This window comes from Bufo bufo, chromosome 6, assembly GCF_905171765.1.
Source record: "Bufo bufo chromosome 6, aBufBuf1.1, whole genome shotgun sequence".
NCBI classification, from domain to species: Eukaryota; Metazoa; Chordata; class Amphibia; order Anura; family Bufonidae; genus Bufo; species Bufo bufo.
The window spans coordinates 76,099,225-76,126,501 of NC_053394.1; the positions used below are offsets into that span (position 1 = coordinate 76,099,225).

At 45.2% G+C, this 27,277-nt stretch overlaps 1 protein-coding gene across 2 annotated transcripts in view; it reads right to left on the reverse strand.

The window, feature by feature from the left end:
- Positions 1 to 2,208: 2,208 nt before the first annotated feature.
- Positions 2,209 to 27,277, reverse strand: part of LOC121003899 (solute carrier family 22 member 15-like) — a 298,912-nt gene continuing 273,843 nt past the window's right edge. Inside the window, exon 11 of one of the 2 annotated variants that reach the window (XM_040435841.1) lies at positions 2,209 to 3,484. In XM_040435841.1, the coding sequence (XP_040291775.1) occupies positions 3,458 to 3,484 (27 nt within the window). In that variant the 3' untranslated portion in view covers positions 2,209 to 3,457. The remainder of the gene's footprint in view (positions 3,485 to 27,277) is intronic. The other variant, XM_040435839.1, reaches the window with a different exon arrangement.

A 27,277-nucleotide genomic window follows, 5' to 3' on the forward strand; every position in this document is an offset into this window, starting at 1 on the left:
CAGACAGGACTTTAGTGTCCTGGGAGCCATGGTAACCATTCAGAAAAAGCTAAACGTCGGATCCGGTAATGCGCCGAAACGACGTTTAGCTTAAGGCCGGATCTGGATTAATGCTTTTCAATGGGCATTAATTCCGGATCCGGCCTTGCGGCAAGTGTTCAGGATTTTTGACCGGAGCAAAAAGCGCAGCATGTTGCGGTATTTTCTCTGGCCAAAAAACGTTCCGTTCCAGAACTGAAGACATCTTGATGCATCCTGAACGGATTTCTCTCCATTCAGAATGCATGGGGATAATCCTGATCAGGATTCTTCCGGCATAGAGCCCCGACGACGGAACTCTATGCCGGAACAGAACAACGCAAGTGTGAAAGAGCCCTAAGGGGGGAACTAACTCTCCTTAGGGAGAGAGCACCTAATCAGTGTGAGGAGACCTATAGGCCATACATGCTCCTCTGGAATTCTGGGAGGGAAGGGATGCAAATGAGCTCTTAACAAGCTCTGCCTCTAATGCCTCACACTGATTAAGGTGCTCTCTCCCTAAGGAGAGTTAGTTCCCCCCTTACCCGGACACAGGCCTCTCACCCAGTTAAGCCAGTACTCTCTGCTCTGCACTGATGAGGGGCAATCACCCCGTAACAGCTGTCGGCAGATGAGGTGCTGGCCTATTTAATATCCAAGTCATGTCTCAAGGCTTATTTTAAGAGCTGAACATTGACTAATAGGATAACTGCCTTATATCTGGTGGCATTAGAGGCAGAGCTTGTTACGAATGCTCATTCCCGATAATCTGCCTGTCTAAAGGTGTCACAGATAACACGATAAATAAGTGAAACGCTCGTTCATCAGGTGAAATAATCATTGGGGACACCTCAATCATTGTTCTTGGCCAGCAGATCGTGCTGTCTACACAGCCTCTGCTGCCCAGGAATAATTTTGATGGGGGCGAGCAATAGCAGCAGCAGCGATCGCTCGTCCTTGTACTGTGGAGGTGATTGTTGCATGTAAATGCAGTGCTTCACCTCCACTTAACGAGCAGCCAACTGTAAGGAAGGAACGCTTCCTTCCCGACAAATGGATTCTCCTGGGCTGGTATGAACGCACCTTGTGTTACAATAAAATACTGTACAATCAAACGGCTAATTCTTAACAAAATAAAGATACATGTTTTCTTCTTCAGCTTACTGGCCGAAAAAGTGGTTTCTTCAAAGAAAAGGTCTAGGCAGATTAGTAGGCCTTGGTAGTCTCGATGCCTGAGCCAGGATCTTCACCCACACTATTCCAAGTCCATGTTTCTCAAAGAAGATTCCCACAAGTTGTTGTATAGATTCCAAAACGAAAAAGAAAATGGGTAATGATGTTAGAAGAGGCTCTGGCAGCAGCATCTTCTTCATGGCAGTATATTTTAAGAAGATTTAACGTTGTGGTCTACCAGCTCTTAACTAATGGACATCCAACTCTGTGTACAGCTTGTACATCTAGTGTACAGGTCACGATATCACAGATCACAATATCACATAAGTATGAGAGGTGAAAGACAGAATGCACAAGGCTCCCATCATTCAGCATTCAACAGAAACTTACAGTTCACAGCTTGGGAGGTGTGGACTAGGAGTTTTGGACTGTTTGGTACTGCTACAACAGGCATACCTACAGTTACCATCAATTGCTGCATGCATCATGGCAAGGAGTACTTCTCTGGTCCCAGGAGGAGATTTGCCATTTTGAAGAACCCCTTAAAAACAATGGTTTATCCCATCCCTTTGAACACATGATTTTAGTCCTGCATAAAAGATACGAGCATCAGTCAGATGATCGGTGGTATGTTTACATGGGGCGATGATTGGGAATGAAGAAGATCCTAACTGTACTGCTGGAGGTCTCAAGTTCCATATCCAGCACAGACTAAGAATATAGGGGCACATTTAATTAGACCTGCATTTTAGAAGACGGTCTTAATAAACCCCTAAGCTGGCGGTGGTTCCGTCGACGTTATGAAGAGGCGCAGGCCTCTTTATAACTTTGGCGGATCCTCTGCCAGTTCTAAGCGTAAGACAGCTTCTGAGATTTAGACTTCTTCCCCGCCCATGCCACGACCACAATTTTAAGCCTGGCGTGAGCGTTAAGAAGTTGCAGATTGCGTCGCAACTAACCACTGTGCCACAATCTGCGCTTGAACTACTATTTCAGCATAATAAATGACCCCGATTGTTTTTTTCATTAAGTTTGCAGCATTTGTGGGTTTCTATGTGCAAAAAAGGTTTAAGAACCACCAACTTCAGCTGATTGGCCTTTAACTAGTTAATTTTCTCAATGCTAGTATGGTAAAAGAGAAAAGGTATAATGGGCACAGCAAGAATACTACTTATTACTTCACAGAATAATGTAGGCAAGGATTAGGCTGCATCCTCTAACACAATAATGATATGCATAAAACCATTAGTTTTATAGCATAACGGGAATCATGGCAAGAAAACATAATGGGCTGCTGAATTGAAAAACAATTCAACTCAAATTTAAAATACAGAATAATATATTGCTGGGTAATCTATTTGCTTTTATCCGCTGTGGATAACTTATCAACATAGGACTATTTAAGTTAAGAGTGTGTATGTTGAGCTGGTAAAAAAAGAAAAGACGCCTAAGAAATTTTATGGTGTTTTATAAAAGAAGCTGTAAAATTGTTATATGATCATAACCTGAGACCACAAAGAACAAATAGAAAACTTTAGATCTTGATTTATCAAATACATTCAAAACAGCATCAACATATTTTACCAAAAAACACAGTAAAGAAATGTCCAAGTTTTGAAACAAACTTCTAAATGTACATTTGGTCCATAAACATGGCTACATCATTCACAACAGAGAGGCGCCATTATTTCTCCTTTGCAAAGTATTTTCTTTGAAGTATGAGACTTCATGGTTATCATAAACCAGAAGACAGTGCACTCTCACTGCACCAAAACGGAGATACTAAATAGTTTGATACAAAACTTTATGCATGGCATCAGACTCACAGCAGTCACATTTTAGTACATTTTTGTAGGTGACCTACAGATTCTCAGATTGTACAAAATTCTTAACATCAGCTACATAACACTGCCTATTATAAATTATAGCAGGCGTACTGAATGGATTCTCAACAAAGGCTATGTGTCAAAATGCTCTATGTTTGACAACACAAGTATAAGGCGCGAGGAAACCAAACTGAATTTGATGGACAGTTGCTAGGGAAACCATCAATACTTAGCATATGGTACCCTTCTTGTAACATCTTAATGACCCTTATTCTTAGAAAGCTTTTTATGCCAGAACTGCCAATGACTTGATGTCCATGTCAGATGCTCATAAGATATCTCAATGACTTGATGTCCACGTCAGATGCTCATAAGATATCTCAATGACTTGATGTCCATATCCATAAGAGGTCCACTGGGGTCATGGAATGTGTCTAAAGTCAGTTGTCATCTTCCTTTTGCTTTGCCTGCAAAAACAGAACCAGAAATCTTCAGAATATCACGATACACAAAGGAGCCTGAGAAAAACAAGGAAGATCTGAATAGTTGTAGTGTTTCTTGAGACTTTGAAATTCAAACTTGAGCTCAAAGTGAATGTGCACCTTTGAAGACCCTTTTGTTTTAAGTCTAAATAGGACCAAAATTATTTGGTATTGGTTGATAACATATCTTGATAGTGGTTGTCACAATATTTTCCTAATACAGAGCTGCATACTACTCTGTCAGCCAGCAGCCACCATTATGCTGGATCCATTTAGCAGATGGATACTAACAAATATCAACGGGATACCAATGAATTCGGAAGGATCCCACAAACATATTATTGGGTCTATCATGTTTCCTTGATGGTAAGAATGGTTGTGCAGACTGGGTTGGACGGTTTCCTATATTCCTGACCTAACCTCAGGACAGGTCATCAATATCAGATCAACAGAGGTCCGACACCGGGCAACTCTGCCAATCAGCTAAAGAAAACAGCGCTTATGCGAGAGTTGCATTCTCTACGCTGTATACCTGCAGCGACGAGCAGCTGTAATTGTAACTCCTCTGTTCCATTAACTTCAATGGGAAGGAGCAGTTACACTCCATCTTGTCCTTCCCATTGAAGTGAATGAGGATAGAGTAGCTGTAATTACACCTGTTCTCCGCTGCAATGTCAATAACAAGCAGGTTAACAATGATAAAACTGCTCATCTGCGTGGGTGCTGGAATTGGACCCCCACCAATCTGATATTGATAACCCGTCCTGAGATTAGGCCAGCAATATAGGAAAATGGCCAACCCACTTAATGAAACTCTGTGGTATGGGGTGCATGGAGCCAGTTTGTGAGGAAGCTGAAAAAACAAATCGGGTGCAATAATTTGAAGGCAGTTTTCATGTTTGACTTCAAGATCTCTGACATTGAAGGGGTTTTCCGGGATTTTAATATTGATGGCCTATCCTCAGGATAGGTCATCAATATCAGATTGGCAGGGGTCCGACACCTGGCCCATCCGCCGATCAGCTGGTTGAAGAGAAGGCCGCGCTCAGTGCGAGAGCAGACTTCCCTCCATTGTTTACCCGCTCGCCGTCGACAATGCAGCAGTGAGCAGTGTAATCACAAGCTGCCCCATTCACTTCAATGGGATGGCTCATTCCTATTCAAGTGTATGCTACAGAGCGGTCCCATAGAAGAGAATGGGATAGCTTGTAATTACACCTGCTTGCCACTGCGCAGGTAAATAATGAAGGGAAGGCAACGCTAGCACGAGCCCAGCCTTCTCTTCAACCAGGTAATCAGCGGGGGTGTCGGGAGTCTGGCCCCCGCTGATCTGATACTGATGACCTACCCTGAGGATAGGTCATCAATATTAAAATACCAGAAAAACCCTTTAATAATGTTGAGGAAAAACATTATAGATAATCTATACATCTTTACTAAAAAAAAATATATATATGTATCCTTCAATTTATTGAAAAAACTAAACACTTCTTAAAATATATATTCTTTTCTTTTTTCTAGATCAATTTAAGACATGGATATATAAATGAAACAGCCAAAGTAACCTACGAGACCGCGAAGATCTATAGCTGCGGGAATTCCGAAAGGGCTGTGGAGCTTCAGAAAATGTGCATTTGGGAGGTTCCACTTATGACAGTAATTATCACTTCTCGACTCCTCAACTAAAGATAGCACCAAATATCCAACCCGACCTGAACTGTGCTGTCCTGGACTATACTGATGAGTGAGGCGTCGCTGGCCTCTCCGAGGAGTTAATCATGTTATATACATACAGACTTGCAGCATAAATGAATAACATTTTAAAATCAGCGACGATAATTGGCCCGGCTGCAATTACTACATCATTTTATGTACTGCGTATGACAGATTAAATTTAGCTGTAGTTACATAACCATTGCGACTCACTGAATTAGATTCCCACTGTCACACCAAAAATCTTAAGCAATTGTTTCAAGAAAAAAAAAAAAAAGAAAAGAAAAAGGCTAAGTAATTAACTGAGAAACTAAATGGGGTAGGCACTCGGTTTTGTATCTTCCAATTACGAAAAAAAATATGTGGAAATGAAATAAATGAGTGCTATTAATTTTCTTTTTAAGGCGATTTCCACGCCCCTCAAATTATTTGCTTTCTGTGTAGCTAGGCTGAAAGGAGCGTGAGGTTTGTCACCGTGATTCTAAGGAGACGTCTTAATGGAAGTAAACAACATAAAATGATGCTTTACTTCTATTGCTGTACTATATTTTATCTGTGTTGGTGCAGTATCTGTCTAATTCAGTCTGCTGCAATGCAAAACTTGTGGAAGCGTAGGGTTTTCCACGTATATACGTTTTTTTAAAATCTGCATTCCTTTCTTAATGGGATATGATTAAAAGCCCATACACTTCCAAAATCCTGCATAAGGCAATTATATGTAGACTGACATATGGAAGTTTCCCTTTATTAGATACGATAGTGAAATAAATGTCACATCTTTACTGAATATGCTATTGTAAAGTAATTTTTTTTCATACCAGAGGCAATATTATATAAAGATAAAGTTTTTTTTCTCCAGGATTATAAATATTTTTTTTCCAATTTGGACTCTCCTGACCCATTTTCACTGTGTAAACAGATCTGTCTGGTTTGTGTCCCTCCTGTATGTAGAACTTCTTGTTCCTGTATCCAACCAAACCCATGATGCACTTCTCCTTTCTCTGCCACAGCTCCAGCACCGCCCCTAACAACGCCCAGCTTGTTTATAGCTCCTCCCACCAGCTAGTTAGACACTTCCCCATCAATGACATGCCCATGGACGTAACTGTAGAAAATAAGAAAGATGCATGGACAAGGTCATGTGAAGTTTTCACTATGAAAAATGATCAGTGGCTTGTTTCCATCCTGTATGTAGCACTTCCTGTTGCTGTATCCAACCAAACCCATGATGCACCTCTAACAACACCCACTAGTTTATAGCTCCTCCCACCCAGCTAGTTACATAGACACTCCCCTATCACTGACACACCCATTGATATAACACCACAGGAAATAAAAAAAAGAGCTGTATGGACACGGTCATGTGACCACAGCCCAGAATGGAAGATAGGAGCAATAAAGGTAAAAGAAATACATTACAAAATTACAGCTACCTTCATAAGTGATTATATTATGAATGCAAAATGGAAAACCCCTTTTATGTGTATGACCTATGACCATATTCCAATAGAGACTGATGACATTATATCTACCGACATCCAGTGCTTTGTCTGCTCCTATGGGGTGCAAAACGGGGGAAGATCGCTCCAATAAACCAGGTGCATGAGCCAGCTCAGGGTTAAAGAAAACAGATGCTTATTTTCCAAAAAAAAAAATGAAAATAGGTACAGCTTCCAGCAACCAAGGTCAAAACTCAACTTAAAGTCTGCTTAGTTCAGCATAACATAAACAGTAGAACAGTCCATTCAAAATAAAGGTATTTTTAACCAGGGTTTTTTAGTCCGTGATAGTTTTCAGCCAGCTTTCCTGCCAAACTTTCCACGTGTCCTCAGATTCCAGCTCTGCTCACAGCCACACACAGCAGTGTGTCCACCACTCCACACACAGTTTCACTCACTTCCTTTTCCTCTTATCAGGAGTGAGTTAACCCTGTGGGTACCAGATCCCAGGTAGTGCTTTCTTAAAGACACCACAACCCAAATAGTAGCGATATATCTGTCACTGAGGACCCAACCTTGGGATCCTTTACAGGGGCATAACAGTCACACAGGTTTTGGATATTATGTGTCATCACGCATATTAATGCAACAATGGTCAGTAAGACCTAGAATCCCTATAGGGGTCCCTAACTAATATTAAAATTATATCTTTATTAATTCATTTTGAAACCTTAATAAACACACACACTAAAGAAGGGAAAACCTTAAAATTGTCAGTGTCTAGTGACGTGTGGGATAATTCCGGTTGGAGTTGTGTTCAGGGCCGTCTTTAATATTGATTGGACCCTGGGCAAGGATTTCCTTGGGCCCCCTGGATCCCGCCTTCCCACACCCTAGCATGCAATCACGCCCTCCACATGCAGTCTCATGATTGGTCCACACCCCTGCCTTGCAGCCTCACAGGAGTACAGGACCAGTATCTGCACACGTATGTATGGCATAATTGGGATGCACATCACACATGACATGACACAGGTGACACATTATTATTGCCACATGTGTCACATGCCACTACCGACTGTACAGCCGTTCAGAGTTCAGACAGTTCAGAGTTCCACTTCCTTCAGAAAAGCGAGCCTGCCGTGCACTCCAGCGACTTACAGATAGAGGCAGTGGCGTTGCTATGGCTGGTGTCACCCTTTGCTCAGGGGGGCCCTCATGGTGTGGACTTGTCATTTTTTTCTAAGGAATATAGTTTAACCGTTTATGTTCAAAAGAGAAAAAAAGAGGTCACTAAGTCAGCTCCAATCAGATATCTGCATAGACCCAGAGTCTTGGTCTATGTGCAGATATCTGATTGGAGCTGACTTCTTATTTTCTCTTTTGCACATAAATGGTTAAACTATTCCTTAGTGAAAATGACCAGTCCAGTCCACACCATGAGGGCCCCCCTGAGCAAAGATTAGTAAATGTGGCAGGTGGTGGTGGCCCCAGGCCACAGTTCAGCAGACAGAGAGAACCCAAACCCTTTGTCTCCCGTCTCTATAATAATCCCCCACTAATGGGGTTATTTAAAGCGAACCTTTTACCTCATTTTCACTTTATAAACTAGCAACAGTACCTTATAGATTATCTTGAGTGTGTTGTTATCCATGTTAGTGCCGCTTTCCTGCGCTTTTTATTCATAAAAAAATCGTCTTATAAAGTTCTCATTTCTGCTCCAACAGTCACGCAACAAGTCAAGGGGGTATCCCTTCCCTCTCCTCTGGCCGTACCGCCCCTGCCCTAACGCCGCCTCTATGCTTTGTAATTGACAGCCGGCTCAGTCGCCGGGACGGCGCTTCTGAATCCTGCGCATGCGCCGTCCTCCTCATTCGCCGCGCGATCCCGTCTTTCTGGCGGACACAAGCGAGACCATGTAACAGAATTGCGCATGCGATGCCTGCCTGTCTGCTCTCCCTCCCGTGCGCGCGCTCCACTATCTTCAGGCTCCAAGTGCCCCACGTGATCACTGTAGACTTGCCGCAGATTGCAAGCCAGTGATCATCATGAGCGGAGCATTGTTCTAATAATCCGAAGGTATTTTATGAAGATAGTGGAGCGCGCGCACGGGAGGGAGAGCAGACAGGCAGGCATCGCGTACGGCGCATGCGCGATTCTGTTACATGGTCGCGCTTGTGTCCGCCAGAAAGACGGGATCGCGCGGCGAATGAGGAGGACGGCGCATGCGCAGGATTCAGAAGCGCCGCCCCGGCGACTGAGCCGGCTGTCAATTACAAAGCATAGAGGCGGGGTTAGGGCAGGGGCGGTACGGCCAGAGGAGAGGGAAGGGATACCCCCTTGACTTGTTGCGTGACTGTTGGAGCAGAAATGAGAACTTTATAAGACGATTTTTTTATGAATAAAAAGCGCAGGAAAGCAGCACTAACATGGATAACAACACAGTCAAGATAATCTATAAGGTACTGTTGCTAGTTTATAAAGTGAAAATAAGGTGAAAGGTTCGCTTTAAATTACTGGTGGATTATTAGAGAGAAGAGAGACAAAGGAGTTCTCTCTGTCTGCTGAACTGTGGCCTGGGGCCACCACCTGCCACATTTACTAATCTTTTCTCAGGGGGGCCCTCATGGTCTGGACTGGTCATTTTTTCTAAGGAATATAGTTTAACCGTTTATGTGCAAAAGAGAAAAAAAGAGGTCACTAAGTCAGCTCCAATCAGATATCTGCATAGACCCAGAGTCTTGGTCTATGTGCAGATATCTGATTGGAGCTGACTTCTTATCTTCTCTTTTGCACATAAATGGTTAAACTATTCCTTAGTGAAAATGACCAGTCCAGTCCACACCATGAGGGCCCCCCTGAGCAAAGATTAGTAAATGTGGCAAGTGATGGCCCCAGGCCACAGTTCAGCAGCAGAGTCAGACAGAGAGAAGAACCCAACCCCTGCCCTTGTCGCCTGGGGCTCTCTATAATAATACCCCACAAATTTATGAATGGTCGGATCTGGTGACCTGAGTCCTGACCGGTTTCTTCAAATATAAAATAAAGTCAATATATATATATATATATATATATATATATATATATAATGCCTATGCGCAGCGTGCCACTGCTATTTGCTTACCTCCTCCTCAGTCTTGTCCTCCCCTCCTGGCGCGGCAGTGGCAGGTCGCCTCTGGCTGGCTGCCTGACTGTCTGTACTATTAGGTAGGTCAGGTCAGCAGGTCAGTGAGACTGGTCTGGACTTCTTGTCTGGTAAGTGGTCACAACTCACATCACGTGAGGCTGTGTGTGACTCACTCACCACCGCCAGCCAATCCCTTTAGCCTCTGGACCGGAGGCGGGGACTTAGTCCCTGCTGGTGCCTGCTCCGCCGTGGCGCTTCACCAGGCTGCGGTGATGACTCACACAAGACACTCACACCCCCTTTTACCACGTGAGTGACGGGGGCGGGGGGCCGAAGTGCTTTGCCTTCGGCGCTGTAAGTTCAAGTTGTCTAGACATCTGTGGTGATGAGTAGACTGTCTGTGCTGCGCTGAAGCGCTTCTGCATATTAGATTATAAATAGAGACTGAGTCAGAGTCGCGAGTTGGGCCAGCCGCCAGGGCCCACATGAGCAACTGGGCCCGGGGCAGCTGCCCCTTTTGCCCTGCGGCAAAGACGGCCCTGGTTGTGTTGTTCCATTCACAGTGGCTCTGTGAGGGTCCCTTAGTTGGTTTGTCTAATCCAACTTTTTCCTTTGGGATAGTATTCACACTAATATTGTAATCTTGTTAATTGTTATCGTGTTCTCTGATACGGAGCTACACCACCTAACTAGTGAGGGTGTCAGTCCTGCAGGAAGTCTCCACTGTCTGTCCCCTGTACAGAGGGTAACAATTCTGCTGACAATGTTACTGCCCCTTAACCCTGGGTTCACACCTGAGCGTTTCTGAGACGCGTGTTTTGTCGCGTGTTTTTTGCAACAGTAAACGCACGTTTGTGTGATTGACAGCGGTGTCCTATGGCCGCAAACGCGCGTCAAAACGCCCCAAAAAAGCTCAAGAACTTGTTTGAGCGTCGGGCGTTTTACAGCGCGATCGTACGCGCTGTAAAACGCCCAGGTGTGAACCATTCCCATAGGGAAGCATTGGTTTCTCCTTGTTGAGCGTTTTACAGGAAGGAACGCGCTGTAAAACGTAGGAACGCGCTGTAAAACGCTCAGGTGTGAACTGGGTGTAAAGGTTGCCACTACTTGTTTCAGCCGCAGGTCGACCTCTGACTCACTCGTCTCGATCCCTGCTATGACTACGCTGGATCCTCTATTACTATTGATAGAGGTCTAGGTAGCACTGTGAATACCTATGTGCCTCACTCTATCACACTCCTATTTACTATGCTGCTAATAAGGCATGCTCTAGACCAGTGCTTCTCAATTATTTTCTGTCATGCCCCCCCTAGGAAGAAGAAAACATTTCGCGCCCCCCGCGCGACTGTAAATAGTATCATTTGTCTATAAAATTGTTATAAGTACACCTCTGCATAACACTGTATCCTTATTAACGTATAAGAGAATAAAAAAAGAAAGAAATGTGGATCGGACACACACTTATGGGGGGATCTGTGGATGACGAACACTTATGGGGGGATCTGTGGATGACGGACACTTATGGGGGGATCTGTGGATGACGAACACTTATGGGGGGATCTGTGGATGACGGACACTTATGGGGGGATCTGTGGATGACGGACACTTATGGGGGGATCTGTGGATGACGGACACTTATGGGGGGATCTGTGGATGACGGACACTTATGGGGGGATCTGTGGATGACGGACACTTATGGGGGGATCTGTGGATGACGGACACTTATGGGGGGATCTGTGGATGACGGACACTTATGGGGGGATCTGTGGATGACGGACACTTATGGGGGGATCTGTGGATGACGGACACTTATGGGGGGATCTGTGGATGACGGACACTTATGGGGGGATCTGTGGATGACGGACACTTATGGGGGGATCTGTGGATGACGGACACTTATGGTGGGATCTGTGTATAACGAACACTTATGGGGGGGATCTGTGGATGACGGACACTTATGGGGGGGATCTGTGGCTGGCACTGTTACAGGGGGGTCTGTGGCTGGCACTGTTATATATGTGCCATCCACAGACCCCCCACCCCATAACAGTGCTGTAACGGACCGTTTCAGCAGACAAGGGGTTAAAATCCGTTTAGGCGATAAGCCCCTTTCTGAGAGACAGGCACAGCTACTGCAGGATACACCAACTCCCGAACTGGATACAAAATAGCACTCCAAACTGGAACCTCACGAATAGCTGCTAGCAGACGAACAGGGATCAGCTTACACTTCTGGCAATCGGTCCTCTAACAGCATACAGTGAATCCCCCCAATAACGAGACAAGGCTCCGTGTTGAGGGTCAAGCAGTGGTCTGACTGTACTTCACATACAGCCTCTTTTATTCATAAACCGCAAACATAGTACTGCCCACAGGGGTTTGAAATGCAACCAATCAGTAATTTACAACACATACAATGTAAGTACAGCCCATCTGGTGTACACGCCCCTAGGGGACCAGAATGAAGACTGTGACATAGGACAGATAAACAGCACTTAGGACACACAGACACAACACATCCCCACAATGCATCATGGTTTCCTCCTCTCTGCCCTCGAGACACCCGAGGCGTAATCCAATTATCTCTCAAGACAAAGAGAAGTCACCAATACACATGTGAGGACAACAGAACAGACATCACCATTTAAACACACAATGGGACAATGGCACAATAGAAACACACCCAGCATTTTCCTCCCAAGCTGACAAGTTACACTTATTATAAATTGTTACAACTCTGTGAGTTTACATTGGCCATACATATAACTTACATCAATTTAAACAGTATAACTTGGGAACAAACCTATCCAAAATTCACTTGAATCGGTTCAGGGGTTTAAAAGTTAGTATATGGCCCATAATCCTGGGGCAAGAGGCCAGCAGCCAGTCCTCTCCAAAACCCAGTGGCGAGGTCGGTTTCGCCACACATCTCCCCCCCCCAGGGAAGACTAACCAGATACCTGACCTCACGCCGGTCGGTACCTGAGTTAGTCTGGCAGCCCACCCACAACCAACTACTGGACCTGTTGACTTTAGTAGCCTGTCTCTGTCCAGTGAGTCCACCAAGGTTATGTTGGAAGCTGGTACTCCCGGTCTCTGTGTTGCTCCCTGGCTTGGAGTGGAGGTTGCTTTGTGGGCAGGTATCAGCGGTACTCTGCCCTGGTGCCAGCGCTACCACGGAAGAAGCCTGTTTAGAGCCTGGTTGTTGGAGGGGGAGACCGACTGTCTCTACCCCCTGTGCTGTAAGTGCAGAGACCACGGTCCCATCTGCACTGTTGTGGGGCTTACTGTCTCCCCCTGGTGCGTTAAGCTGCCGCTGGGGAGAGGGGGTAACGAGCTCCTCTCCCATACATACTTCCAGCCGCTGGGGAGGGCGACCGACTGTCTCCGCTCCCAATACAGTGTCCTGTTGCTGGGGAAAGGAGACTGGGCTCTCTATTCCCTGCTGGACACTCTGCCGCTGGGGGACAGGACCGACTGTCTCTGCCCCCTGTAACTCCGCCTGCCGCTGGGGACTGGAGACTGGGCTCCCAATTCCCAAAAAATCATGCTGCTGCTGGGGGGCAGGGACAACTACCTCTGCCCCCTGTAACTCCGCCTGCCGCTGAGGAGGGAGGACGCTGCTCTCCTCTCCCTGCATTTCACACTGCCATCCTGGCATATCACTCTGCTGCTGGGGGGCAGGAACTACTACCTCTGCCCCCTGTAACTCAGCCTGCCGCTGGGGAGGGAGGACGCTGCTCTCCTCTCCCTGCACTTCACACTGCCGCTGGGGAATGGAGACTGGGCTCCCAATTCCCTGCAATTCACACTGCCGCTGGGGAATGGAGACTGGGTCTGTTACCTTACTGTCCTGCTGAGCCTTCTCACTGGCGTGGAACAGCTGCTGGTAGCCCTGTTCCAGCTCCATCTCCCGGGTCACCAGGTGGACCAGGTCCTGCTCAATCTCATGAGTGTCGTCCCAGTCATACCTGCTCTCCCTCCATTCCAAGAGATCATGGAACCGGGCTTGTGTAGGGCTCCCAAACTCCAGCTCTGAAAAGGTCTCCCATAACAAGCCAGGACCATCAAACTCCTCTCCCTCCGGCTTGTCATGCTCAGCTGTCCTGGGTAGGTACTGTGGCCCATACCACGAGAGCGCCTGGTAGGCATCTTCCAGCCACAGCTCCCGCCATGCTAGGAGTTCCAATTCCTTTACCCATTCCTCCCGGGGCTGCTCTCCCAGGAAGGGCATCCGCAGGGCTACTCGCTTCTGCAACCGCTGGTCTTCCGTGGGGAGTCTCTCGTCCTGCATATACTCCACAATACCCAGTACCTGGTACCAGATGCCTTTGCGGACTGCATCTCGGTCATCCATGACACCCTCATCGTACTCCACTGCTGTTTCCATTCTGGTGCTGTCAGGGTCGCTGTACTGGGACATGCGTTGCCCTCAAATTCTAATTCCAGGGAATGATGTTTCTTTGTAGCTGTCCTTCTGGCTGTAGGAACGATCCCACTGCTGCCAACAATATAACGGACCGTTTCAGCAGACAAGGGGTTAAAATCCGTTTAGGCGATAAGCCCCTTTCTGAGAGACAGGCACAGCTACTGCAGGATACACCAACTCCCGAACTGGATACAAAATAGCACTCCAAACTGGAACCTCACGAATAGCTGCTAGCAGACGAACAGGGATCAGCTTACACTTCTGGCAATCGGTCCTCTAACAGCATACAGTGAATCCCCCAATAACGAGACAAGGCTCCGTGTTGAGGGTCAAGCAGTGGTCTGACTGTACTTCATGTACAGCCTCTTTTATTCATAAACCACAAACATAGTACTGCCCACAGGGGTTTGAAATGCAACCAATCAGTAATTTACAACACATACAATGTAAGTACAGCCCATCTGGTGTACACGCCCCTAGGGGACCAGAATGAAGACTGTGACATAGGACAGATAAACAGCACTTAGGACACACAGACACAACACATCCCCACAATGCATCATGGTTTCCTCCTCTCTGCCCTCGAGACACCCGAGGCGTAATCCAATTATCTCTCAAGACAAAGAGAAGTCACCAATACACATGTGAGGACAACAGAACAGACATCACCATTTAAACACACAATGGGACAATGGCACAATAGAAACACACCCAGCATTTTCCTCCCAAGCTGACAAGTTACACTTATTATAAATTGTTACAACTCTGTGAGTTTACATTGGCCATACATATAACTTACATCAATTTAAACAGTATAACTTGGGGACAAACCTATCCAAAATTCACTTGAATCGGTTCAGGGGTTTAAAAGTTAGTATATGGCCCATAATCCTGGGGCAAGAGGCCAGCAGCCAGTCCTCTCCAAAACCCAGTGGCGAGGTCGGTTTTGCCACAAGTGCCATCCACAGTCCCCCCCCCCAGCCCATAACAGTGCCATCCACAGACCCCCACCCCTTAACTGTGCCATCCACCGATTCCGTGTGCCCGCCGCCGCCGTTTAAAGTTATTAAACATGCCCCCCTCACTCCTAATAGTACCGTATATCTTCTGTATAATGCCGGCAGGCGGGCCGGGTGGCCGGCGCGTCCCTCAGTGACGTCACTTGTCTGCGTCGCCTGCTTCATTCATAAAGCAGGCGGCGCAGACATGTGACATCACTGAGGGACGCGCCGGCCGCCCGGCCTGCCTGCCGGCATTATACAGAAGAAATTCGCACACCCCAAAGGCCGGCCCTGAACGAGCCCCCCTTCACGGAGCCTGGCGCCCCCCCTGGGGGGCACGCCCCACTATTTGAGAAACACTGCTCTAGACGGTTCCTCACTGCCACTAAACACTGTCTAAAATATGACAGCACTATACCACCCCTCCCGACATGTTTCGCCACGTACTGTGGCTTCGTCAGGGGATGTGGGGTATATGTGTGCGCGCGCTCGCTGAGACCTTCCTTTATGCTTTTTCAGGTACCGCTCTCCTGTCACTTGTGGCCAATCACAGGTCACTTCCTCCGATCAGCTCCACCATATGCAGACAGGAACCGTCTGCTGACGTGTATCCTGTGCGCTCCCCTATTTCATCTCGTCACTGGTGCTGCCAGGTAAACAAGACGCATTCACCTGTATGGGGGGTAAGGCGATCTATCTATGGTGGATGTAATCGTCACCAGTCTCCGCCCCTTTTCCGTGACATGCCCCTTCCTTTTCGGCCGAACTTTAACCCGTTCATGCCGGTCGGCCAAGATATCCTACATATATTATAAGACGATTGCTGCTCAGGCTTAATGTCAGTAGCAATTCTCAGTCACCTAACATCGCTCCAGAATTTAAATCCAGAGAGATGTGTGTGTTACAGTTATTCAGGTGCCAAATTAGGGCTATCGTTCACCTGTAGGTTAGGCCATATGTCAAATGGGGCTTATAAAGTCACCCAATGGTTTTGGGGAAAGATCAGAATTTTAATCAGAATCGCCAAAGCACAGACCATACTCCACACTTAATTTAATTCTATGGAAGTGACGCTGTGACTGGCCTAATCAATTTGCTGTTGACATAAATGACTGTCTTACATTTGCTGGGTGGTACTAATCTGAAAATAAGCTGGGGTCTGTTGTAATATTCCTCCTTCTTATTACTTTCTCTTGTTATACTATGTTCTATTCAAATGAAGGCCGTGTATGAGAAACCTTCATTTAGGCCTCCTGGACTTAGGGTCTGTAATTTGTGTATCCATCTGGCCTCTTCCTGCAGAAGTTTGACATCTAAATTGCCTCTTCTTGGTCCCAGAGTTTTTTTCATCAATCCCCAAAATCTTAGGACCTCCGGATTGCCACCATGGGCATATGCAATATGCCTATATAGTGACGTGTCTTTGTCTGTATTTATGGCACTAATGTGACCAGATATTCTCTGCCTCAGCTCCTGTGTGGTTTTACCCACACACAGCTTGGGACAATTGCAAGAGGCGATATAAATAATGCCACTACTCCGGCAGTTGAAAAACTCTCTAATCATGTACTCACGTCCATCATATTAGTCATATGATCCGAACCAATGCATTCTATACCTGAGAAATCAGGTAAACCTTCTCAGTTATTATTTTCCAAGGTAAGCCATTGGATATCTCTAATTGCCCTGCCTAGCAGTTTGATGTTTTTGAAGTGGTATCCTTGGGCAACAGTTAGGTGTAAGGTGTCACATTGTCAGCTTGTGCCTGCCGCTGCCCTGCTATTTTGGGCAGGCACGGGCATCATTCCACTCACCCTGTCTCTCTTCATTAAACCTCACCTCCTTCTTCAGTACTGTAAGAGTTAATACCCTCCTTGGCTCTGTGTGCTGCTGCTTCCAATTTGCTAATTAGCTTCTGCTATATATACTGCTGGTTCTCACTCTCCTTGCCTGAGCAATTAGCTTCCTAGCTTGCTAGTTCCTTGCTAAGATGTACTTTCTCTGTTTTCTGCCCGTTTTCTGCATTCTGACCCGACCTGTGCCTGTTTACAGTTTGATCCTCTGCTGCCAGCCCTTGGACCTGTTCCACGTTTGTGCATGAACTCTGCCTGCCCTGACTTTGGCCTATTACTGATTACAAATTTTGCCTCATCCTTTGATCCTCCCCGTCGGTGTCTCTGACCATTGTTCGCAGATGTCAACCACACTGGGACTACTCCAAGAGGTAGCAGTCTGGTAGCATTGCTGCAGTGAAATCCAGATCCCTGTCCAAAAGGTTAAAAGGGGGAATACCAGAGGACTGCCAAAGTAAATGCTTTTAGGTTTAACCCAAAGTCAATCTGGCTGGTTGACACAGTGTTTCCACACCCACTGCTGTAAAAAAGGTATTCAATGAAGCTGCTGTCCTTACTGTTCATGGAGTTTCCCACCTTATAACATTTTCCCAAACTTCCACAACCTTATTAATGTTAGACGCAAGCCTACTGTTTGATCCCTGTATTCCAGTTAGTTCCTTCCTCCTTTCTCAGCCCTGCAGCTCTGATATATTTTTTCAGTGCAGTTCTTGATATGGGTGGTCCATAGCGGGATGTAATGTGACCCCCATTCCAATGTGCAAAACTACATTACCCTGGATCCCTCATCCCTACTCTGTCTGGCTCCTGTCTGCCCTACAGTCCATCACAGTGAAATCCGTGTACTGTATATGCTCTTGTTCTGCTTCTGATTGGGGCATACTGTCACACATCATGCAACGGTTATAACAATTACAATGAATTTGTAAAGTCTTCAGATCCTACTACTTTGTTCACAGTTTGTTATGCTGCGGCCTTGAACTAAAATAAAAAAAATGAAGTTTTCCCCATCATTCTGCACTCAGTACTCCATAATGACAATGTGAAAACAGCATGTTCCAAATATTTGCAAATTTATTGAAAAGGAAAAGCTAAAATAATGCATTGATATAAGTAATCAGACCCTTTACTCAGGACTCAGTTGAAACACCTTTGGCAGCAATTACAGAATCCGGTCTTCTTGCGCATCATGTAACAAAGTTTGCACACCTTGATTTTGAGATATTCTGCCATTTTCAAAAACATTGGGCAGTTCTTCGAAACTGACAAAGATCTTACGGCTTCTTTACCACCTTACCCACAAATTACATGGAGGAGATCACATAATCTAAGGGATATCTTAACAAGTAGCAACTATGTGCCACGTACACCAAAGGGAATTTTCGGCAGCCGTGGTCTGAAATGGAGATCATTCTCCTGTGGTGCATGTGTGGCCTGTAAATATACTCGCCTGTAAATATACTCGTTCCACCACTTTCTGGAACTCCTCTAGACAGAAAGAATGCAAACTAGTACATAATATTACTTTCAATAAGGAAGCAGTTCATCACTTGTCCCTGTGATTAACCTACTTTCACACTCGCGTTTTGTGCGGATCCGTTATGGACGGATCTGTTCAGATAATACAACCGTCTGCATCCATTCAGAATGGATCCGTTTGTATTATATTAACATAGCCAAGACGGATCCGTCTTGAACACCATTGAAAGTCAATGGAGGACGGATCCATTTTCTATTGTGCTAGATTGTGTCAGTGAAAACGGATCTGTCCTCATTGACTTGCATTGTGTGCCAGGACGGATCCGTTTGGCTCAGTTTCATCAGACGGACACCAAAACGCTGCCGTCTCCAAAGTGGAATGGAGACTGAACTGATGCAAACTTATGCATTCTGAGCGGATCCTTTTCCATTCAGAATGCATTAGAATGCAAACTGATCCGTTTTGGACCGTTTGTGAGAGCCCTGAACGGATCTCACAAACAGAAAGCCAAAAAGCGAGTGTGAAAGTAGATTAGAATGACAACAAGATCCATGAAGGTACGTGTTTTGGACCACGTCAATAAGATCCAATCGGCCTCAAATGTTCTTGAAAAGGATGTGGGTTACAACCTATTCCCCGTCATTTTCGTAAGTGCCATGCGTGTGATCCTAGAGGCTTGAAAGTAGGGCTGCAACGGTTCCTCGATGTAATCGACACAAAAAAATCCTCTAAAAATAATTTTCCAGCATTGAGGATTCGTTGCACCACGAAGCGTGAGTGAAGTGAAGCCTATCACTCACCGCTCTGTGGTCTCCCATCGGCACCTGCCTGATGCGGTGTGAAGTCAGGTCCCAGTACATGTTGGAAAAAAGAAGACGCTGCGGTCCTTCTCCTGGGGACTCCATATCAGCCAGCCGCACACCCTGCCAGGAAAGTTAAGTATTAAAGGGGGGATGGGGGCATTGATGGGCTGATGGCACTGGGGGACATGGCATGGGGGGCTGATGGCACTGAGGGACATGGCATGGAGGGACCGATGTCACTGGTCGACATGGCATGGAGGGGATGATGGCACTGAGGGACATGATGCCATGGAGGGGCTGATGGCACTGGGGGACATGATGGCATGTAGGAGCTGATGGCCATGGGAGACATAATGGTATAGAGGGGATGCTGGCACTGGGAGACATGGCATGGAGGGGCTGATGGCAATGGGGGACATGATGGCATAGAGGGGCTGATGGCACTGGGGGACATGATGGCATGAAGGGGTTGATGGCACTGGGGGATATGATGGCATGGAGCGGCTGATGGCACTGGAGGACATGATGACATGTAGGGGCTGATGGCAGTGGGAGACATGGCATGAAGGGGCTGATGGCACTGGGGTAGTGGGGGACATGATGGCATGGAGGGGCTGATGGCACAGAGGACTGAATATATGGGGGGCTGATGGCACAGAGGACTACTGGCATGGAAGGGGCTGATAGCGTTGAGGACTGATGGCATGGGGGCTGATGGCACGGAGGGGCTAATGAGTTTTTATAAAGAAAAATGTTCTTTTCATTCTTTTTTTCTTATTATTAGAGTACTCAATAAATTGTTGGATTGTAAAGAGAAATGTAAAGTTATGCACATGGGAAGGAATAATGCAAGTCACCCGTACATACTAAATGGTAAAACACTCGGTAACACTGACATGGAAAAGGACCTAGGAATTTTAATAAACAGCAAACTAAGCTGCAAAAACCAGTGTCAGGCAGCTGCTGCCAAGGCCAACAAGATAATGGGTTGCATCAGAAGGGGCATAGATGCCCCTGATAAGAACATAGTCCTACCACTTTACAAATCGCTAGTCAGACCACACATGGAGTACCGTGTGCAGTTCTGGGCTCCTGTAAACAAGGCAGACATAGCAGAGCTGGAGAGGGTCCAGAGGAGGGCAACTAAAGTAATAACTAGAATGGGGCAACTACAGTACCCTGAAAGATTATCAAAATTAGGGTTATTCACTTTAGAAAAAAGACGACTGAGGGGAGATCTAATTAATATGTATAAATATATCAGGGGTCCGTACAGAGATCTATCCCATCATCTATTTATCCCCAGGACTGTGACTGTGATGAGGGGACATCCTCTGCGTCTGGAGGAAAGAAGGTTTGTACACAAACATAGAAAAGGGTTCTTTACGGTAAGAGCAGTGAGACTATGGAACTCTCTGCCTGAGGAGGTGGTGATGGTGAGTACAATAAAGGAATTTAAGAGGGGCCTGGATGTATTTCTGGAGTGTAATAATATTACAGGCTATAGCTACTAGAGAGGGGTCGTTGATCCAGGGAGTTATTCTGATTGCCTGATTGGAGTCGGGAAGGAATTTTTTATTCCCCTAAAGTGGGAAAAATTGGCTTCTACCTCACAGGGTTTTTTTTGCCTTCCTCTGGATCAACTTGTAGGATAACAGGCCGAACTGGATGGACAAATGTCTTTTTTTCGGCCTTATGTACTATGTTACTATGATTAATCGATAGACTACTTGATTACTAAAATAATCGACAGCTGCCGCCCTACTTGAAAGTAAGAGGTATTGATAGGATTAGGTTGGGATCTCCAGGGGTAGTGATGTAAAACGAGCTCGTCTACAAAAGGAGATTAAATGGATATAAGCTTTAAACCTTTTTTGTAAATTGGCGTAAATTTTAATTTCAGGGTATAATTTCTTGTTCTTAACTTTTTGTATATATATTTTACAGGATTATTGATGTATTTCCTCTTTTTTCCTGATGGGAGGTATTTAATAATTGATGGATGAAAAAAAGCACCTGTGGAAATCCGAGAAAGAAACGTGAGCTCTTATTCTACATGGGACTGTAAAAGAAATATTGAACATAAGCATAAAATGTAGAGGACCCACTTGGAAATGATGACTGAGATTCCATATTCTGATGTATATTTGTGTGATATTATATGATTAATACTTAGTAGATATTGTAGTTCATCACCATCATGTTTGTTATCAGGTGGGGATGTTCACTCACCCATCGCTTGTCGCCTTTGTGGACCCACTAAGGTTGTAGTGGGTATCGAATTATCAATACCCAATCGATACTTTTGTACCGGGAACAATTTGATACCGGGATTTGACATTTACCGATACTAGGCTGCGCTACTGCCCTCACCGAGCGCCATGTTCCCTCAGTAGAACAGGGGAGAAGGAGTCACTTTCTCCTTCTCCCCTGTGCTGCTGCTGCCGCCAATAAGAAGAGAGAGAAGCAGAGGAGGGGAGGGGCTGTGGCCACTGCACCACCAATGAAGATAACTCACCCATTAATACAAATATAGGCGGCGGGTGCCGGCGGCAGGATCGCATTGCCCTGTCATAGAGGTCGGGTGCCTGCTATGTGATTCTGCCGCCGGCACCCGCCTCCTGTATTTGTATTAAAAGGTTACTTATCTTCATTGCTGGTGCAGTGCGCCCCCCCCTTCCCCCAGAACTAAAAACATTGGTGGAGCCCCCCCCAGTATTAAAGTCATTGGTGGCAGTGGCCACAGGGTCCCCTCCCCTCCTCCTCATTGGTGGTGCAGTGGAAGCTTCTGATCCGATAAGTTACTATGGCAGCCAGGACGCTACTGAAGCCCTGGTAGCCATGGTAAGCTCCCTGCTGCTGTGTGTACTATGCATAGGGAGAGTGTGAAGTCCTATTCACCCTAATAGATCTCTATTAGGGTGAATAGGACAAGGGATAAAAGGATCCCATGTTCAAGCCCCTAATAGGGCTAATAGTTATTAAATAAAAGGTAGAAAAAATTAAATTAAAAAACAAACAACAAAATATTAAGCTTAAATCACCCCCTTTCCCAATTTTACATATAAAATATATAAACAATAAATAAATAAACATATTACATATCGCCAAGCCCAAAAAAGTGCCCTTTGGTCTCGGAGGTGGGCAATGACACTGTCATTACACCTTTACTTTAGCACTGTTGCACTTTACAGTTGCATATATGTATTGTCACTTTTTTGTTTTATTTCTTATATGAATACCATATATCAGGGTTTGATCTACATAATGGCCTTATGAGATAGTTGTTGATTTTAGTACTACCATTGCTGATCCATTTATGCATGTATGGGTCTTCTATTTATATAACACCCCTTTCAGATTTATATACCGGTAATGCCCCTTTGTCTCAATCGAGTCACGATCCGGAGCATGCGCTGTCTTGCTTCATCTTCATCTCGTGCTCTATTGCGACGTCACTCGGTGTTCACGTCGCTTTTTCATTTATTTATTTAATGTATGCACTTTTATAGCGCTACTATATTCCGCAGCGCTTTACAGACATTATCATCAAGCTGTCCCCAATGGGGCTCACAATCTAAGTTTCCTATCAGTATGTTTTTGGAGTGTGAGAGGAAACCGGAGAACCCGGTGGGACAGCAGGGACGCGCTCAAGGATGGAGTGAGGCATCATGGTGGACTCGCGCCCACATAGGTGGATTTTCAGGTGCCTTTATTATTTCTCTATTAATCTTATTACATACCCTATATATATACCCTGTCTAATTGTATGGAAATCATCTGCTGACAAAGCCTTTGGGGTGTAACGCGCGTTGAGGTGTTAGTACTTGGGGCCTTGTCCCAGATCAATAGCGAGCCATGGCACAGGGTATGCTTATATGGGATGCTGATATGTTTCCTTTGATGCTAATACGATATTTTGTTTTATTTTGTTAATATACTGCTTGCACCTTTGACTATATGTTCTTTTCTACTAAGCGGTACTTTGGAATAGTCACGTGTCATTTTTTAAAAGACTCATTTTATGTGTTCTCTTGATGAATTGTTGACAAAACTGTCATCTTTATTGATTGACCTTGACTATTGATGGCATGATTTCAGTGGCATATTTGGAGATATCGCTAGAATATCTAATGATAATAAATATTATCACCGTTTTACAGAACATTGCCCCTTGCTAAGTTCTCTGTATTTTTGTTTCCATTATGCTACTCTTCTTTTCTTCAACTATTTATTGTGTAAACTATTTAATATATATATTAATAAAGGTATATATATATATATATATATATATATATATATATATATATATCTCGATTCCCATTGGCTTTGTTGGATGTATGTTTTGCTAGTCTTCTCTGCAGATCCTCTCCAACTCTGTCAGGTTGGATAGAGACTGTCTGTGGACAGCCATTTTCAGGTCTTTCCAGAGATGTTCGATTTAGTTCACACAAGGACATGCACAGAATTATCTCTAAGCCACTCCCATGTAGTCTTGGCTGTGCGCTTAGAGTCAGTGTCTTGTTGGATGGTGAACCTTCAGCCAAGTCTGAGGTCCAGAGCACTCTCAATAAGGTTTTCATTAAGAATATCTCTATATTGTGCTCCATTAAGTTTTCCATCAACCCTGACCAGTCTTTCTGTCCCAGCTGCAGAAAATAACCCCCACGGCATGATGCTGCCATCACCATGCTTCAACGTAGGGATGGTATTGGGCAGTTTATCAGACCAGGGAATCTTGTTTTTATGATCACTCTGCCATAAAGCCCAGGTTGGTGGACTGCTGCAGTGATGGTTAAGCTTCTGGACGTTTCTCCAATCTGTACACAGGATCTGTGGCGCTCAGCCAGAGTGACCATTTGGCTCTTGGTCACATGTCTTACCAAGGCTTCTCCCCTGATTACTTGCATAGTTTGGTGGGAAAGCCAGATCTAGTAAGAGTTCCAAATATCTTCCATTTAAGAATTATGGAGGCCACTGTGCTCTTGGGATCCTTTGGTGCAGCACAAAACTTTCTTTGTCCTTCTCCAGATCTGTGCCTTCTACACAATCCTGTCTCTAAGCTCTACAGGCAGTTCTTTTTACCTTACGGCTTGGTTTTTGCTCTGAAACGCATTGTCAACTGAGAGATCGTCTATAGATAAGGGGGTGTCTTTTTAAATAATGTCCAATCAACTGAATTTGAGTGGGCTCCAAACAAGGTGTAGCTATGTCTCAAAGATGAAAAAGAATGGGAGGCCCCCAGAGCTGAATTTCAAGTATCATAGCAAAGGGTCTGAATACTTATTTCCATGCAACATTTTTGTTACATTTTTGTTGTACCTTTCTAATAAACTTGCAGAAATTTCTGGACAGAACTACTGTGTATGTGCCAAATTCATTACTTGCATAGACTGCACTGAAGAGCTGGGAGAAGACTACGTATGCTTGTCTCGTAGTAAGTGAACGCACTACACAGGGCGTATCCTATGGCAACCTGTGGCAAAAAGCAGCTGAAAAAGACTGCTTCCACTGACGCAATGTGACACCTCAAATTCTTTTTTGTAGTAAAATCAAATACATTACGATATTATATCACATAATCATGTCAGCCAATCATGGATCGGGCCTGTAACATTACATCAATATTCTTTTATCACCTCCAGCATAGAGTAAGGGCTCATGCACACGACTGTATGTTTTTTGCGGTCCGCAAAACCCGGATCTGCAAAGTATACGGATGACGTCCGTGTAAGTTCCATATTTTGTGGAATGGAACAGTTGGCCCCTAATAAAACAGTCGTGTCTCTCTGTTATGCGGACAATAATAGTATATGTTTTTTTAATGGATATGCAGACATAAGGAAATGGAATGCACACGGAGTAACTTCTGTTTTTTTTGCGGACCATATGTGAAACCATTATTTTTTAATTTATATTTTTATTGATTTTCCGATAAAGAACAGGGGGTAACAGGGTATCAAGGTACTGCCACGCAGGCCATGTCATTGTACAAAAGGTATATTGCAAGTACAAATCAGGTGCATGGCAATATCAGACGGACATGGTGAAAATGATAAGATGGATGGGTAGATAGGTGAGCGAAGCATCCAGAGATGATGGTAATAATAGAATGGATTGTAATGGTGGTAAGTAATCACATCACAGCTGGGTCAATTGTGAATAGACATACAATATACAAACAAATGGGTAAATAAGGAGAGGACCTTTGATCTATAACAAGGTGATAGCCAGTGGAGGACCGGTGTGTAAAGGGTTAGTGTCAGGGCAGGGCTGATCTGTTGTCGTCCTGGGTGTAGCTCATGGAGCCTGGGGGTCGAGGATGTTTTTGTTTTTGGGGGCTCTATAGGATGACCAGGGGAGCCATTTTTTGAGGAATGAAACATGTGTGCAGGCTTCCCACGAGGACAGTTCCTCGAACCTATGTAGCTGGTCAACCTTCTGAAGCCATAGCTCCATAGGAGGTGTTTGGATTTGCATCCAGTATGTAGGAAGTAAAAGACGAGCAGCTATCAGCATTTGCGAGAAGATGAAGGGTAATTAAGGGTGACCCTTTTCCTGACTGAAGGACAATAGAGCCAACCGAGGCGATGGTTGGAAAGAGGTGCGACAGATTTTGTTTGCCAGAGAAAATATCTCGGACCACCATTTGGTTATGAGGGGGCAAGACCACCATATGTGAAGGAAGGTCCCTTTCCTATGAAGGCACCTCCAGCATGTGTCCGAAGCAGTTTGAGAGAAGAGAGCAGTCTTATCTGGTGCATTGTACCATCTAGTGAGGATTTTATATCCATTCTCTTGGATTCAGACACAGCGGGAGGCCCTGTGGGGAGATTCAAGGAGCTTGTGAAGAGATGCAAAGGGGATGGAGATGTTCAGGTCTAGTTCCCATTGTTTTATGAAAGCTGGTATAGCCAGCATGGGTGGGGAGCGTAGTCTGTTATAGATTTCTGAAATCAGTCTTCTAGGGGTTATAGGAAGGGAGATCACTGATTCGAACCATACCAGGGGACACTGGAGATCACCCATTTGGATGTGCTGGCTTATGAAGGCTCTAGAGTCTAAGGTATAGAACTGGGAAGAGATCACATGGACCGGGGTCAAAAAGAGCTTTCATGGCTTCCAGGTCTAATAATTTACCAGTATGGTTCATCAGCGATGAAAGCGTTATTTTTTAGGAGATTAGCCCTTGCGAGGTAGCCGTTCTCAGGGTCAGGGGGGCCGTATCTATTACGTCTTTTATCATTAGAAAAGGGGAGGGAAAAGGGATGGAACAGTGGGATGTAGACAGCCACTTCCAAGCCTCAAGGGTTGCTTTAACAATCGGGTAATGGGATAACGATTCAGTCAGAACGTTTTGACGCCTTAGTAGGAGTGCTCTGATTGGCTTGTTTAGTATATCGAGTTCCATTTCTACTGCAGTGGATTGCAAAGAAGGGCATAGCCAGGCCACCGCTCGGGAGAGGAGTATAGCCTTGCCGTAGAGTTCTGGGTTTGGAAGGCCTATACCCCCAGCTTGTCTAGGTTTGGTGAGGAGGGAGAATGCCAGTCTAGCTTTCTTCCCATTCCATATAAAGGATCTAATTTTTTTTTGCAATGAAGCATAGTAATGCTTGGGTATGGGAATCGGAAGAACCTGTTGTAGGTAAGTGAGACGGGGAAGGATTAGGGAAGAGAGCAGGTTTTTGCGGCCAAACCAGGACAATGTAGGGTTGGATTGGGTAAAGTTATCTATAGCTTTAAAAATTGAGGACTTTAGTGGGACATAGTTAAGAGAGAATAGGTCTTTTATTATGGGGCTAATTTTAACACCCATGTAGGTGACGGTGGAAGAGGACCAATTGAAGGGTGAGTTTTCCATTAGACGTCGTTTGGTTGTGGGGGGGATACCTGAACATAAGACTAGGGATTTATTAGCATTTATCTTGAAGTC